The 15,865-nt window shown below is 45.6% G+C and overlaps 1 protein-coding gene across 1 annotated transcript in view; it reads left to right on the forward strand.

Annotated features, from left to right (window-relative positions):
• Positions 1–14,842, forward strand: part of ARSK (arylsulfatase family member K) — a 1,332,773-nt gene extending 1,317,931 nt beyond the window's left edge. Inside the window, exon 8 of the mRNA XM_069627647.1 lies at positions 4,548–14,842. Within this exon, the coding sequence (XP_069483748.1) occupies positions 4,548–4,822 (275 nt within the window). The 3' untranslated portion in view covers positions 4,823–14,842. The remainder of the gene's footprint in view (positions 1–4,547) is intronic.
• Positions 14,843–15,865: the final 1,023 nt, after the last annotated feature.

The following is a 15,865-nucleotide window of genomic DNA, read 5'->3' on the forward strand; positions in this document are numbered from 1 at the left end:
CTGAGAGGAAATGGAGGGCATCAAGCGCACCCTCTGACAAACTGGCCTGCCGTCTGCTCCAAAGGCAATACAGACTTCCTGCCCTCTCTAAGTAGAGAGCTTACATCCAATCCAATCTCTCTGTGGCATCTAACAACTTGGCTGATCTTTTTTAAATCTGCAAGTAGCTGGCCAATCCTGCTGCAGTCTCTACCTCCCCTGTTCCCTCCCAGGCCCTCTGCACGGCCTTGGCATCTCATTTCACCACTAAAACACTGGACATCTTGTCCACTATCTCTGCCTCTACCTCCACTTCCTCTCCCTCTACCATTCCAGCCCCCTCTCCAGCCGTTTCTCCTCTGCTTTTCTTCTCTTTCCCCCTGTTCACTCCTGATGAAGTTTCTAGAGAAGTCTGATCTATGAACTTATCATCAAAGCAGGTGCTCCCTTGTTCCTCCAAAACCATAAAGGGCCACATTGACACCCTTGCTCCAGCCTTGGCCGATTTCTGCAATCACTCTTTTGCCACTGCAACCTTCCCCTCCACCCTCAATTACTCTCTTGTGCATCCCCTTCTTAAGAAACTCTCTGCCGGTCCTTCCTCTCCGGCAAACCATTGCCGATCTCCATCACTCCTTTTCTGGGCAAACTCCTGGAAAAGCTGGCCATCTCCCAGCTTAATCTACATACTCAATTTGTTGTCCATGATAATCAGCCTGGCTTCAGAGCAGCCAGAAGCACGGAAACTACTCTGCTGAACAATGTGAAGTCTTGCTCTCCAATCTTGACTCTAACCCTCCTTCTGTCCTCATTCTCCTTGATCTTTCCTCTGCTTTTTACACGGTCAACCACTCCATCCTGCTCAATTGTCTCTGCGGCAACCTGGGCATCTCTGGTCAGGACTTGCCTTGTTGACCTCCTTTCTCACTGATCAACCCTCCCAGGTCCAACTTGGGTCTTTCCTCTCTTCTATCTATCTCACTCTACGTGTGGTATTCCCCAGGGGTCTAACCTCTTTCCCTGGCTCTTTAACCACTACCTGGCACCTGTGCCCCACTGAATCTCTACTTTCTGCTCTAACTTTCACTGTTATACGGATGACACCCAGCTCTCCTTCAGGCTCCCTACAGCCTCTTCTGATCTTTCTCTCATACCAGACTGTCCGCAATTCAGGAATGGTGTGCCTCCAACAATCTCTGCCTTAATGCCAGTAAGACTGAGAACCTCCTCATTGGGACACCTGCTCCCACCTTCCCTCTCTGACTAGGGCCACCAACCCTGGACCCTCAACCTGCTCCTTCCTGTGAGGCCAATAACCTTGGGGTCATCTTTGGTTCCGCCCTCTCCTTCACTCCTCACATCTCCAACATCTCTTAGAAGACACACTATCAACTGCACCTCCTCAGAGGTATTCTTCCTTTTCTCACTTTCCCCCAGAAGCTCACTGTCTCCAGAGCCCTGGTCCTCTCTAGGCTGGACTACTGCAACAGCCTCTTTCAAAATCTGCCTGCTTCTACTCTTGGCCCTTTACAACTTATCCAGAACAGGACTGCAAGACTTGTCCTTAGCCTCAAGCCCCGGGGATTGTATCTCTCCAGCCCTGAAATCTCTCCACTGACTCCCTGTGGCTACAAGGATCAAGTTCAAGACCCTCTGCATTGTCCACAGGGCTTTCTGGGGCCGGGGACCACACTTCCTCCAATGTTCTCTTCCTAAACATCTTCCTTCTTGTCCCTTAGCTCATCCACCTCCAAATCTCTGAGGGTCAGATGCTTCTCTAGGCAGAGAGTTAGGGGTAGATCTCTCTCTTCGGCTGGGGCCTCCCTCTGGAACTGCCTCCCTGCCTCTCTCAAACTTGAGCAGGACCATCTAAGGTTCCGGAAGCAACTCAAGACCTTCCTTTTGCTTCTGCTTTCTCTCTCCCACTTGCTTGCTGATGTCCTGTCTGCTGCGCACCCTGGTTACCTGGCCACCCACTGAACTTATGGGATCAGGCTCCTGCATGACCAGTTGCCCTTGCACTGCCTCCGGGCATCCTAACCACTTAAGGGACTGCATCTATAAGCCTACAGCCCCCTGACTCTCTGCACGTATGAGCCACCAACCGAAGCACTTACTAGCTACTTGCACTCTCCTTCCCCTGACCCCTGCTGGCACTTCTCCCCGTGACCCCTGCACTTGCGCGATCTGAATGACACAAGGCCTAGTAAGATCGAAAATGTGTCCTGCTCTGTCGCCCCATTCCTTGCCTTGTTGCACCTAGAAAAACGTGTGTTTAGGCGTGTTATAAATGACCTATCATATCATATCATCTCATTAGGTGTCTTGTTGACTGCTTCTCAGGTTTCCTGTCACAGTTCAGAACCCATCGTTTCCCCCTGGGGTTTCATATATGATTTCTGCATCCGCGGGCCGAGAGTCAAGTGTACAGACCCTAATGGCTATGTGCGATCACCTCTATTTAATTCCCTTCAGGTAGAAGGACCTACTAAGGTCCAAGGTGTCAATGTGCTAAGCCCATGCCTCACGCAGGGCGACCCCACGACCCCACTATCCAACAGCTAAGTCAGGCAGCATCAGTATATCTATCCGTATAGATGTTTTAATTATTTTTCAATACATATTTTTTCCAAGAGACACATGATTTGACTCATCTCTCCTAAAATTTAGCACAATCTGGGGGCCATTTTGAATTTTGCGGTTGGTAAAAGGTGTGCGTCAAAAGCATGTGTTAAAGTTTTACACACGATTGTTATAAACCGAGCCATTTTCATGGATTTGTATGGTGGAGAGGGGGCTTGTATCCTATTTTTTGAATGTACCACCCCTCTCTGCTCTTCCACACAAATCCAATAGCATCTCTCCTCCGGCATAAGATTTTGATGTAGGCAGAGAGGCTATGGATTTCCATGGATTCAATTGCACATCTGCTCAAAGCTGGCAGATTCTATAGGCATCTATATGAACGTCTCCTAACATGCATGTTAATGGGGTGGGTGGGTATATTTACCACTGCATGCACAGCGAATTGTAAACATGCATGGAAATCTGGGCCTGCCAGATTTCCTGCCAGATAATCAATGACTATTGCATGGGGGGATTGCATGTACATACGTCTACACAGATGCAGTCCCCTCTGCTCGCAGACCATAGACTTCAGGAGTCCCTCTATATTTAATGTCTGTGGTAAACTATCGAGCCCAATTTATTAAACATTAGCACCAGCAAAGGTTTGGCTTGTAGAGGTGCAAATGTAGTAGGATGTAGGCAAACTGTCCAGTTTAAGATTTCCCAAAAGTTGCTTGTAGATATATAATGTAAACTTTTCTACAGCATTGGCCCTATTCAGAGGGTCTTTGATCACCTTAAAAAGCTCAAAAGAGAGGAGGTGGAAAAGAAGTTACAATGTTTTCAGGACAGGGTAGCAAGATTAGGATAAATGGCCGGTTAGGTGTGGGTAAAGAGTTATGTTTTGAGGCTTTTGCAGTCGTTGATGGAAGGTGCTGCCGGGATGTGGCGTGGCAGGGCATTGCAGGCTCTGTGTGCCCATTGTGTGAAGGCTTCTTTTTGCGGGCAAGCTAGCTTGTAGAGTGGAATGCGTAAGAGATTTTGGTTGCCTTATCTGGTGTTTATGTGGGTGATGGGTTTAAATTTGTTGGATGGGGTTTTAAGATGGATAGCCTTGCATGAAATGCAGAGCCCTTTGAAAGTGATTTTCTGCGGTATTCGTAGCCAGAGGAGCTTAAGGAGATCTGGGGTCATGTGTGGATGTTTGGGTAGATGTAGGATGAGTTGTGCTGCTGTGTTCCATATGGATTGCATGGGGGCAAGAGGGTTGTTGTAGATGGCCATCTATGTCTGGGTATGCACAAGTGACGTTTCAGAACTCTAAAACTGTCCGAGTGGGCCAATTCCCAATTAAGCCTATGTGTGTAAAAAGGGTATATCTGTGGAGATGGTCTGCATTAATGGCTGCCAATCCCTTTTTTACAAACGAATCTGTCATTTCACTCTCCGAAGGCAACATTTACATGCGCCAAATCCACCTTGATGTAATTCAAAGTGCACACCCTAACACAAGTGCTTCCTAATCCATTGGTGTCCTACCATCACCTATTAGACCACTCGTTGTGCAACGCAGAAGGGATGCTACCCTACATGTATTTCAAAGCCTATAATAAGGGTAGGGGTATTAGCACGGGGAAGCAATGACATACTGGGATATAAGTAAAGCAGCCACGAAGAGCAGAGGCCTGTTGCCACCATCAGACCGTCGTTCCTGCCACAGTGCCGGCGGCAGTGCCGGGCTTGATGCACTTAGATCCTGTATCTTTCTTAGGGTGCGGGCTACACTCTACAAGTGGTCCCTTCACAAAGTGAAATTGAACTTTGAGATTTGTTGACTTGAGCATTGTGCATTTCCCAGATCTGAGTGGTCCTTTGTGAATTGACCCAATTTGTTAAAGACCTTACCTCCATTACATGCAATGATATCCATGCTCTTAAGTGTTGAACCCTTCCGTCTATCTGACCCAATAATAACAATGTGTTTCATTGGTCTTTCACAGATCTTTCCAGTGATCCCGGCGAGCTACGAAATCTTGCAAAAACCTTTCCAGGAGTAACAGACTCATTGGATAAGAAACTTCGTTCAATTGTTGACTATCCAAAGGTCTCGGATTCAGTCCATCGTTATAACAAGCAACAGTTCCTCAAATGGAAGGGGGGCCTGGGCGATAACTACACAGACGTGATTGCAAACCTTCGATGGCATCTGGACTGGAAGAAAAACCCCAAAATATACCAACGTGCAATTGATCAATGGCTGAATAGCTACAGATAGGAAAATATGAAGGTTTTCAATCGAATATTCACGTGCACACCCACAACTCACATGAAGATTAATCCAGAAATATGCGTGTGGCTTTCCACACCAACAAATCACTACTCTCAAGCACTAGATTCACAATTATGAACGTATGAATGATTTGTTCAGATTAATTACGAAACACAAAACTATAGATTCAGCAGATAAAAGTACTAGAGCTTGTTTTCAAGTACCCAATGATGAGCGTGCCTTAATTGCAAGTCTACTCATTCCCAGAAGCAAGAGATAATGCTGTCCTCTCTCAACATCCCTCACTTTCCTTATTTTATTCAGAAAAGCAGTGTTTACACAAGTATAGTAAAACGCTAAGAAACACGGAAACATCCGCTGGAAATGGGATGAACACGAGGATTGGTGCTCTGTTTTGTAACCATATCGGTGCTGTGTGTGTGTGCTTGAAACTAAAGATTTATATTCACAGGAAAGTAGATTGGCATTTGAAAAATATGAATACATCAAGAGCTCTGATTGAATTTTTCTGTCTCACCTTTTCCTGTAGGGGCGGGATACAGGAATTCTGCTGTTTCTTAAACATTTAAAAATTGCCCCTGCCCAAAACATTCAAATAAACGTAGCACTTAGTGAGTGAGTGAATGTATGTTATTGTTATTGTCATTTATATAGCGCCTTTTACCACTACTATAGTCTCAATGTGCTTGTGGTGGGAACACCCTCGGGGACCACAGTCCAGAGTATGGGAAATTCTCATAGTGCTTTAGAATGCGTTTGTGCATATGGCCAAGATTAGGGATTGGTTGGGCTGGCTAGGCTCCGGTAAGCAACCCAAGAGATTAGGCAAGTGGGTGGGTGCTAAGGGAGGTCATGATTGTGTGGGAGTACAAGAGACTTGTTATTTGTCCAGCTAAAACAGAATTATGTCGTAGGTTGTCGCTGTATTCCAATGGCAGAGGTGTTGAGGCAAGTCCCGGGTGAGTAGGCTTAAAAACATTAGGTGTAGGTCGTAGCTACATTCTAGTGTGCGTAGATGGATAGTCGTGCCTGTGACAGATGTCTACCGAAGTGGTGCGTTTATACATACCTGGAACTCTGATGGAGCTTATCTTTGATGTTGCTGTGTCATTAGATCATTTTCAAAAGCCAGCTACCAATTGTAGAATATTCTGGGCACTATTGGTAGGATGCCCACAAGTCTTCTGAGTGCAAGCAGGCTACTATGGGATCAAGGCCATAGGATTCAGAAAGAGTCAGACCGGCTACCTTGAAAGTCTTACTGAAGCTATCTTGGTACAACGTCCTTCCATCGACAGACTTTTTTTCAATGGTTTTTTAATGAAATGTTTTCAACCAAAAAATCATAAAAAAATATAGGGGGGCAGTTTGGGAATAGAGAAAAAACCATAGGGTATGGGGGGATTAGGGGAAACACCCCAAAAAGAAAAAAAACATTTTTTCATTGAAAAATCTTCACTAAAAAATACATTGAAAGAAAATTTGTCAATGAAATGACATAGAACCACTATCTTCTACTAACTGCAGGATCAGGATACCAATGATGATTTAGGATGTACAGGTGCGATGAAGGTTACCAGTGTAGATATTGAGCATAAGGGCGGTCTAAAATGACATGGGGCCTCATTACGACCCAGGCGGTAAGTTACCGCCTGGGCCGTGACTTTACCACCATGGCGTAAACTACGTTTACGCCATGGTGGTTGGCGGACTTACCGCCCCATTCCGACCTAGGCGGGCGGTAAGTCCCCAATCCCCATTTACCCTTCCCCATTCCCATTTTTGCCCCATAGGGCATAATGGGAGTGGGGAAGGCGTTAATTACGCCACCGTAAATTACGGTGGCGTAATTAACTCCATGGTCCCTTAGCGCCATGGATTTTAACACCTGCTAAAAGCAGGTGTTAAAAGCACCATGGCGCTAGGGGACCTCGTAATTGGCGGTAAGGGGTCGGCGCAGCTAACGCTGGCGTTAACCCCTTACCGCCAGGGTCGTAATGAGGCCCATGCTGTCTTACCAGTCTCTTCTAAGTGCCAAGAATGTGCTAGTCTTAGATATTCAAGTGCTGTGCATGTTGTAACTTACACTGTTTGGTCCAGGTGCAACTCACGTGTTGGCCTACATGTGCAGTCTTTTAAGTGCAATGTCCATCCCTACCCCACCCCAAACCCAGTGCACCGAGGTTTCCCACCGCAAGATCCATCCATGTGCAAAACAATTCCCATCTCCCAATGATCCATCAAGGTGCAACACATTTCCTATCCCTCACGAAAACCTTCAAAGTGTAGTACATTTCCTACCTCGACCAATCCATCTAAGTGTAATACATTTCCTATCCCTTGAAAACCATCCACGTGTAACATATTTCCTATCCCCTACAGTTCATCTAAGTCTAAAACATTTCCTATCCCTCACAGACCATCTAAGTGCACTACATTTCCTACCCCCAGCAATCCATCTAAGTGTAAGACCTTTCCTATCCCTCGCAAATCATCTAGGATGTAACACATTTCCTACCCTCAACAGTCCCTCTAAGTCTAACATATTTCCTATCCCCCAAATTTTTAGTTCTTTTCTGAAGGAGAGGTAATGTTTATTGCAGCGGATGTGTAGTGGAAGGGAGTTCCAGATATAAGGGGCTTGGATAGAGAAAGCGAATCCTCCCAATCTGTTGAAGTTGTGGGGGTGTTACGAGATGGAGTGCTGAGCCTGGTTGGATGGTAACGTGTAATTTTGTCCTGGAGGAACTCTGGTCCAGTGTGGTTGAGTGCACGGTGAGTGATGTCAAAGGCTTTAAAGGTGGCCTGTCGGCTGATAGTGAGCCAGTGTAGTGTTCTGAGGGCAGTGGGAATATGTTTTCTAGGTGAGAAGGTGAGCAGGAGTTTGGTCGCAGAGTTTTGAATTCGTTGGAGTTTCCTGAGCTGATGTACTGGGACATCTAGATAGATGGAGTTGACATAATCTAAGTGGGAGAGAATAGTGACAAATATTGCATGAGGGTAGGATTGGCAAGGGAAAATGAGTCTTAAGGTGCGTAAGTAGAAGTTGCATGTTCTGGACACGGAGTTGATGTGTTGGGAGAGGGATAGCTCCAAGTCCATTGTGCATCCCAGATTTATTACAGAGGCAGAAACTGCCGAGAGGGGGCTAATAGGGCATGTGGCCCGGGTATTTGTTGGGGGATGAGGGCGGTATTTGCGCATAGTAGTATTTCAGTTTTCCGTGGTTGAGCAGCAGGTGATTGGCTGCCATCCAATGATCCATTGCAGAGAGGCAAGAGGAGAGGTCAGACGGGAGGAGGTATGTGTTTTGGGGATCTTGAAAATGATCTGGATGTCATTTGCATAGTTAAAGCATGAAAGGTTGTGAGAGCAGATGACTGTCGGCATTGGGCTGAGGTAGAGACTGAAGAGAAGGGGTGATAGGGAGGCTCCCTGGGGGACCCCTGTTTAGTCAGGACGAGGGACAGAGGTGAAAGGTGGAAGGAGCATGATTTGCGATCGATTAGAGAGGAATGATGAGATCGGTTTCTGTGCAGAGTTTCTGATGGCTAGTGTGTGAAGCCTGTCCATGAGAATTGTGTGGTCAATGGTGTCAAGATCAGCAGCTAGATCAAGCAGGATGAGTGTAGCGCATCCTTCTGAGTCAGCTGTTCTTTTTAGATCATCCCAGATGGAAGCAAGAGCAGATTCAGATCCACAAAGGGGTCTGAACCCATATTGGGCTGGTTCGCGGATCATGTTGGCTTCAGAGAAAAGACAGAGTTGCCTGTAAGCTGCGCGGTCAATGAGTTTAGTATTGAAGAAGTTGTTGACGATAGGTCTGTAGTTTGAAGGAAGGAGGGGGTCAAGAGAGGGTTTCTTGAGAAGGGATTTGACATAAGAGGTTTTGAAGGCTTCCGGGAAGATACCAGAGGAGAGAGAGTTGTTACTAATTGCCCGAGCAGCATTGCCAGCATTACTACTATGTATTGTACACTACTCTGGGAAAACGGGAGTAGTGGGGGCGTATCTTGATGTTGAAAACCTTACTCACTATTGATGTGGACAGTCCTTAGTAAAGTCTTATGAGTTGAGCAAGACCCTGAAAGCTTGGATGTAAAATGAGCCTCTTAGGAGTGTACTGTCTGACCTTGTTGGAAAGGTTGCTAGGGGATGGATGTACTTGGAATTTAAGGGTGAGGCATGTAATGGTAACCCTACTTCTCTCTTTCTCTCGATAACTGGTCGTTCATCTTCTATTGTGATAGATTTGTCATTTTATTGTAATGTTTTTCTTATGTTAAAGTGCTTTGGGTAAAAGCGTTATATAAGCACTGCAAATAAATAAATAAATAAGCAGTCTTTAAATGGGGACCAGTGAAGAGAGCGCCTGGCCTAAACATGAGCATACTTCTTGCTTAAGCTGTACACAAGGAGTGTGTGTCTTGGCTTGTGCCTCTGGAGCTTTATGCTGAGATACTCCAATAGACTTGTCATGGGGTGTTATTATGGTACAGTCGAGAGTAAATGGTTGCGCCGACCACAAGAGCCTGGTGGTATGATAAAAGAAAGGAAGCAATGCTCCACTGAGGCTTGGGACTTTGATCAAGCCCATATTCTGATAGCAAAGAGAAGAGTGGGGACATATATTTATGGACATTTAGGCTGTGACTGGCAAAAATAATAATTCTGTCTTTGATTCCTTCAGTTGATGGACGCTTTCCCTCACCTATTCTTTTGTTTTCAAAAGGCATGATTGGAGTTTAACAAAATGGTCTTCTTCCCCCATACATTTTAGCATATTTTTGTACTGACACCTTTGGACTGTGAACAGCACAGAAATACTTTCAAGATTATAAAGACATGGCCAAATACATGTTTAAAAGGACTGGGGATATCAGAGGCCAATTATTAGCACTATTTTAAGAAGTGCAGAAACCATCGAAAGACAAAGGGGAACACTCAATCCACAGATGACAGCTGCCGAAGAAGGGTCCTGGAATTTACAGGGTTGATGGTCCTGATAGGTCTGCCATAACAAAGTATTTCACGCCCTCGTCCACATCTGTAATTGTGGCTTCATAAAAACCCAGCAGTGGGGTCTCTGTCCCATGTCTGGGGTAGAAACATGATTACAAGAGGGAGCGACAACTATGCTGGTCTAGGAAACACTAGGTTCGACGACCACTGTTCTCTCCGTTAATTGAAGAAGGGCCAGGGCATTGGCTGAAGGATCTAAAATTGAAGACTATTGATAAGGCAGATGCTTAAGCAAGAACATTGGAACTTCAATAGCTAGCCATTCACTGTGACAAATTAAGTTAGTGCCAAGTGGGTGCTCTGGGCCTCCATTTTTACTCACACGCTCTTTGCGGCCGTATTCTTGACATTGCAGACAAACTGGTAGGCAAGTTGCATCTATTTCCGAATGTTTGATCAACCTGAGGGAGTGAAACAATTGTACTCCTCTTCCAATGGCGCAACCTGGATACCCTACTCTGCAATTAGTCTTACTCAAACCCTGACTGTTTACTATATGCCCGAGAAGAGCCCATCAGCCTGTGCCTTCTGTATGCCTCCTGGAGGCTCCTCAAAGGGCAAGGCTCCTGTCTGGTGAGCCCTAACTGGGTTTCAGCTCCTGTCCCAGCTAAATGTGTGCAGTGTCCTGCCATAGGAATGGCCTGAGACCATCCTCAATTCCCATCACACGGTGTAAGCCTGCACTTAAAGAGCAGAAATGCTGAAGGAAATTGCAGGATCAGAAGTGTGAATGCCAGCAAATGGGTGCAGAATCTAAGTATCAAGAGTATCACAAAGGATTAGTGGAAACAAGAAATATTAGGATGCACTGAAAAAGGAAATCCTATACACCTAAAAACCAAACCCCCAGTCTCACACAACCCAAGACTGATGAGCAGACCAACAAAGGTGAGCAAACAAAGGCCTCAGTGCGTTGTGTCGAACCTGTACCTCAACTCGACATGGTGATTATTCGGTCATAAATGTTAACAAGGTAGAAAGTGAACTGTTATCCTTTCTCCTCTTTTTGGTGTTGTAGGCTGAGGACAGGCCATACCCTTCAGAGGTCGTAGCCAGTAATGGAAGCATCCAAACAATAATAGTATGGTATTTACCCGATAAAACAAGTGTCCAAGCAATGGTCTATAAAAATATGCAATTAACGTAAACACAGATCACCAATGAAAGCATTAAAATCCTACCCTGCAAGGGAAGTACACGGATATTGGACCCATCTTTGACCCTTCATTTTATTCCTATTACGTTCCTCTATGCCATGGCTAAGAGCATTGAATTTATATGAATTTATAGTCAAGCCAAAGTTTAGGGACTTTTTAGAGTCCAGTGAGGCACTGGGCTCTTTAAGGGTTGGCTTCTGACTTGCAAGAGGAACAGAGTCCATCTTGCTTTCAGCCCTAGATGATCTTAGTCTAACAATAGACATCAGCAGACTCACTGCACTGATTTGTTAGACTGATTGGTAGCCCTTGGAACGGTCAACTATGATATCTTCCTGAATAAACTGGAGCACATAGGTATTCACTATGGCCCCATTCTCATCTTCTTTAACCCAGGCTTGGATGTGGCATCCGCTGTGGAGGGGTCCCCCAGGGTTCCGCTCTGCACCCCTTTTGTTTAATGTTTACCCCTGCCTTCCGGCCCAGTCGAACTATGAACATGGCTTTCGGTTCTTTTCATACAGAAGATACCCAGATCCTGCTGGGTTCACCTCTGCCTAATTTGCCAAACTGCCTTTGCTCAGTGGATAATTGAATGGTTAAATAGCAAGCACATGGTTGAAGTTGAATGCCAACAAGACATGGGTGATGGTAGTAGGAGCATAGGCCTCTGTGGCCCCCAGCACTGGTATCAGGGGTCAGTACTCCACCTCAACCAGCATCGTCAATACGAAACCTGGGGTTTCGGTTTAATCAATATCTTTCTCTTCAACCTCAGATTTAAGGTGTGAGTAGCAGCTGCTTTTTTTGTAGCTTAAAACATCTTTTTAAACGACTCCCTTTCCTACCTCTAGACATGCACCCAACTTCTGTCTCAGCTCTTGTTTCGTCACTTAGACGTGTTGCCTTTTTGGTTAGAGATGTCCAGTTATCCCACTCAATGTCTTCAACTCGTACAAAATGCGGCAGCCAGACTTGCTTTGGGAGTTTCATATCGTACCTCTGCCAAACCATTGCTGGCTAAACTCCACTGGCATCTGTCTTCGTAGATAATACAATTCAAGGTTCACAGACTTATTCATCAATCTCTTTGTGTCTCTCCTCCTTCATCACAGCCAAGTTTAGAAGCTACTTACCTTCGCATTGTCTCTGCTAAGTAAGTCAAACATTTTGATCATTCCTAGATCAAAATGGGCGAGACTGGGTGACCGTTCGTCCTCCATTCTTGCTTCATCTCTCTGGAACATTATTTGCCTAGCCATTAGGAGCTTGGACATTTTTTTCTCTTTTTTTCTGGGCCCTTAAAAACATTACCTCTATGCACTGATGTCTCTCTTCATTTCCTTACCTCTTGTCCTCATCTCCTTTTCCACCCTTTTCCTCAGCAAGCACTAGCAGACTGAGCACTCTATAAAACCCAGATAATGCTGGCTGGAAATATATCGATTGTATAATCTGGGTCTTGTAATGCAGGAGGTGACATATGCAGGCAAGAATGAGTAACACAGTGAAAACACAGAACATAATTGGTTACTTTTTAAAATGCCTTTGGGTAAGGTAGGAACGTGGTACATGACCAGTCTCTAGGGCATATGGTAAAAGCCAGTGGGTCAGGGTACCTAGGAATTTCTTGTGAAGGGGCACCTAGTTCACAAGTTAACTACCGTAATCTCTTTATCAAGATCCACTGCACCAAGTGGGTCTCTTGGTGCGTCTCTTTATATCAAAAGTGGAAGACTCACTGTAAGAGTCTTCATGCGCCAGGTGGCTTGGGCCAGTAGAGACAAAGTGGCATTAACTATCTTGTGGTTCAGCCCGGGCTCCGAATCCAGCAGTCATCTTCCTTGAAGAAAATCTAAATATGCTGAGTTCTTTTTCAACTCCTCTTAATGAATTGCGGCACTCTTCTGCTTTTCCAAAGCCATGGAAGGATGCCAAGGCCACTGGCTGGAGGCTTGCTACACAGGAAGCAGTGAACATTTTGCTTTCGATCCTTGTGAAAATCTTCACTTCAATGCTAAGAAAGAGACAAAACCCCCTAAATACATTCTCACCCAGCATGTAATAGACTGCTCTAATAACTCTAATACGAGCTGGTATGAACAATTGTTGGTTGCTCGCAAGAAGATGTTGCCAAAACATTTCATTATCAAAGGTATCAGACTCACAAACTAACGGCTCAAAGCACCTGCGTCTAAGGGAGTTAGTTGTCTCACACTCTACGAGAAGATGTGTCCAGCTTTCGAAAGACCTTGGGAGACTTGCAAAGACGGCAGACCCTATTAATTAAAGGGATGCCTCTGCCCAGCCCCATGATGTCAAGGGTGCATTATGCATTCAAGCGGAAGCGCATGAACAAAGTTCGGACTAAAATAGGCATTATGTTGAAGAAGTTCATTTGAGATTGTCAATAACGTCTTCATCCATTTTTTGGTAGGCAGAATGGAGCTTATCCTTAAAACAAGTGAGCCTCCAATGTAAAGGTGGCTGCAGTTCTGCACCAAGTATGACTTCATTAAAGCTACTATAGGTTTACCATGAAAAACAGCTTTCCTTTTTCCTCTTCATATTTCTAGGAAAAGATAACTGCTAAATTGTCCATAACCGTGTTTCTGGGCATACTACAGGCAGATCATTTGGTGGAGGCTACACTAGCACGCTCTATAGCTGCTTTCTGAAGCTAAGCTGGTTAGTCTCCTCCTGAAGACATTTTGGGATAGAGTTGCAGCCTCTTCTGCCATGACTGAAAATGTTTTTCCAGTGAATTTACTTTTTACATTGTGCAGAGCATAAGTATACATGTATCCGCTATACAAATTGCAATTGTTTATGTTACACAGTGACAGAGCTTGAAACCAGTTCTGGTGCAATCACTGACATTATTTGTTTATCAAGCGTATATGTGGAGAATGTACCTGTTAAGCAGTGTTGCATGTCACCCCTGCCCGGAGGACATGGTATCCTCCAGTGTGTGTTGTGGCACATGGCTTCCCATGTGACCACGTTAATAAAAGGGACGAGCTGCTTCCGGCTCGTCAGTCGAGACCAGCGAGACTCCGTGGTGTGTGTGTTTGTGTCCGCGCCATGGGGGCGCCCCACCACGTGCGCTGGGCCCAAGGAAGGGGCCCAGCTCCAGGACGGTGCCCCTGCCGGGCAACGCCGTCCGGACGGTGCCCCTGCCGGGCAACGCCGTCCATGTGTGTCTCCCTGGCCCTGTGAGTCGGGCCAGGGTGGCGACCCCGGCCTGGGTGCCCCCAGAGCCGGGGCCGCGGTAAGCCGGTTGCCAGCCGGCCATGTGTGGCGCTCCGGTGTCCCGGAGCGGGTGGGATGAACCCCCACCCTTCATCCCGCGGCGTGATCGCCGCACTGCAGCGTGTTGTGTCGGGTGCTACCCGACACGAGTATGGGGCTGCCCGGTGGACCGGGACAGCCCCCAACAAGCAGCAGGCATTGCTCTTTTCCGCAGAGAAACAAGAAAGCTCATGGTAATACACCATTGCATTGCAGGTAGCATTATGTCGCAGTGCGATAGACTGTTCTTTATCTTGACACAGCTTGTAATCAGTGGATTGTGTTGTGTAGGAAGAATGTCATCAGCGTCACATATATCCTGACTTATAGACAAGTATCTACACTACAAAACAGCCTCTGCTGTGCATTCAGGAGCACGTTTGTTCTGTTCTAAAGCTCATACGGTATATATAACATGACATGTTATGATTGTTTTATAAACAGTATTTTTCACAGAGTTTTCTATTTTGAAACTTTGCACAGTGTGGTTTGTGCTACATAAAAGTTAAATAAATAAATCATACTCATGAATTGATTTGACACGTATTTGATTGATTTTAACATTGTCAGATACTTTGTGTTTTCTTGCATTTAAGATGTTTAACAATTGATTGCGACATGGTACACCGTATGAAATAAGTGTTTCTCTCACCTGGGCTTCTCTGCACTAGTGTCTTGTAATGGCAGGATCCATGGACTCTTTTTAGTTTGCCTGAGTGACTTGCCTATCTTCATCATGGAAATTGTAGAGGGCAGTGGGCATCCAATGGACTTTGTACTGCAATCCAAACATTCCATAAATGTGCATCCTTCTGCATGCAAAGAAAGCAACAGTGAATTGTGAAAGGATTCACAGGTCTGAATGCTGTAGAATGATTGCTTCCCGAGGCAGGGGGAGAGCAGATTGTGCCATTACAGTACACATTAATGCAAGTATGCTAAAGCTGTGAAGGTGTATCTTCAGTTCCCATGACAGCTCACCAATACTCATCCAGTGATGCCAGCACATGATGTCAACAGCTAACAAAAGGTGAACGCCGTGCAACAATGCCTTTCCAAAAACCAAAAGCTCTAGCTTTATCAGTGAGTGTCTCATTATAGGCCAGGCGTAAGGTTAATAAAAGCTGTAAAAGCCTTACGTCTTCCATTAACGTTACATCCCATTTTCAATCATTTGTATGGTGCAGAGGAGGGGCAGAATGCAATTTACGTGTCTGCCACTCCCTTCCTCGCCCCCATACAAATACTCTCAGAATTTGCACCAACATGAATGCATGTACACCTTCCTTCCCTAATACAGAACTGTGTAGCTCCTTTGTCAACCATAAATGTGAATGTTTTATTTCCTATCCTCACTCCCACCTGGGGTTCCTCTTCTGGGTTGGTAGGGACTGACAGAACTTGGCACGTCAGAGCTCTCTTTGGGCTGCCCTATCGGGGAATAGATATTTGTCCTAGGAGGTGGGAAAGGATTGCCCCCTAAAGCGCTTGCTCCTGTGTAATGCTCACTGTACTTTGTGGCAGGGGATTTGTATCCAATGTCTGTGTAGGGGTCTGC

The sequence above is a fragment of the Ambystoma mexicanum genome, chromosome 6p (genome assembly GCF_040938575.1).
Source record: "Ambystoma mexicanum isolate Mex_15411 chromosome 6p, UKY_AmexF1_1, whole genome shotgun sequence".
Taxonomy (NCBI): domain Eukaryota; kingdom Metazoa; phylum Chordata; class Amphibia; order Caudata; family Ambystomatidae; genus Ambystoma; species Ambystoma mexicanum.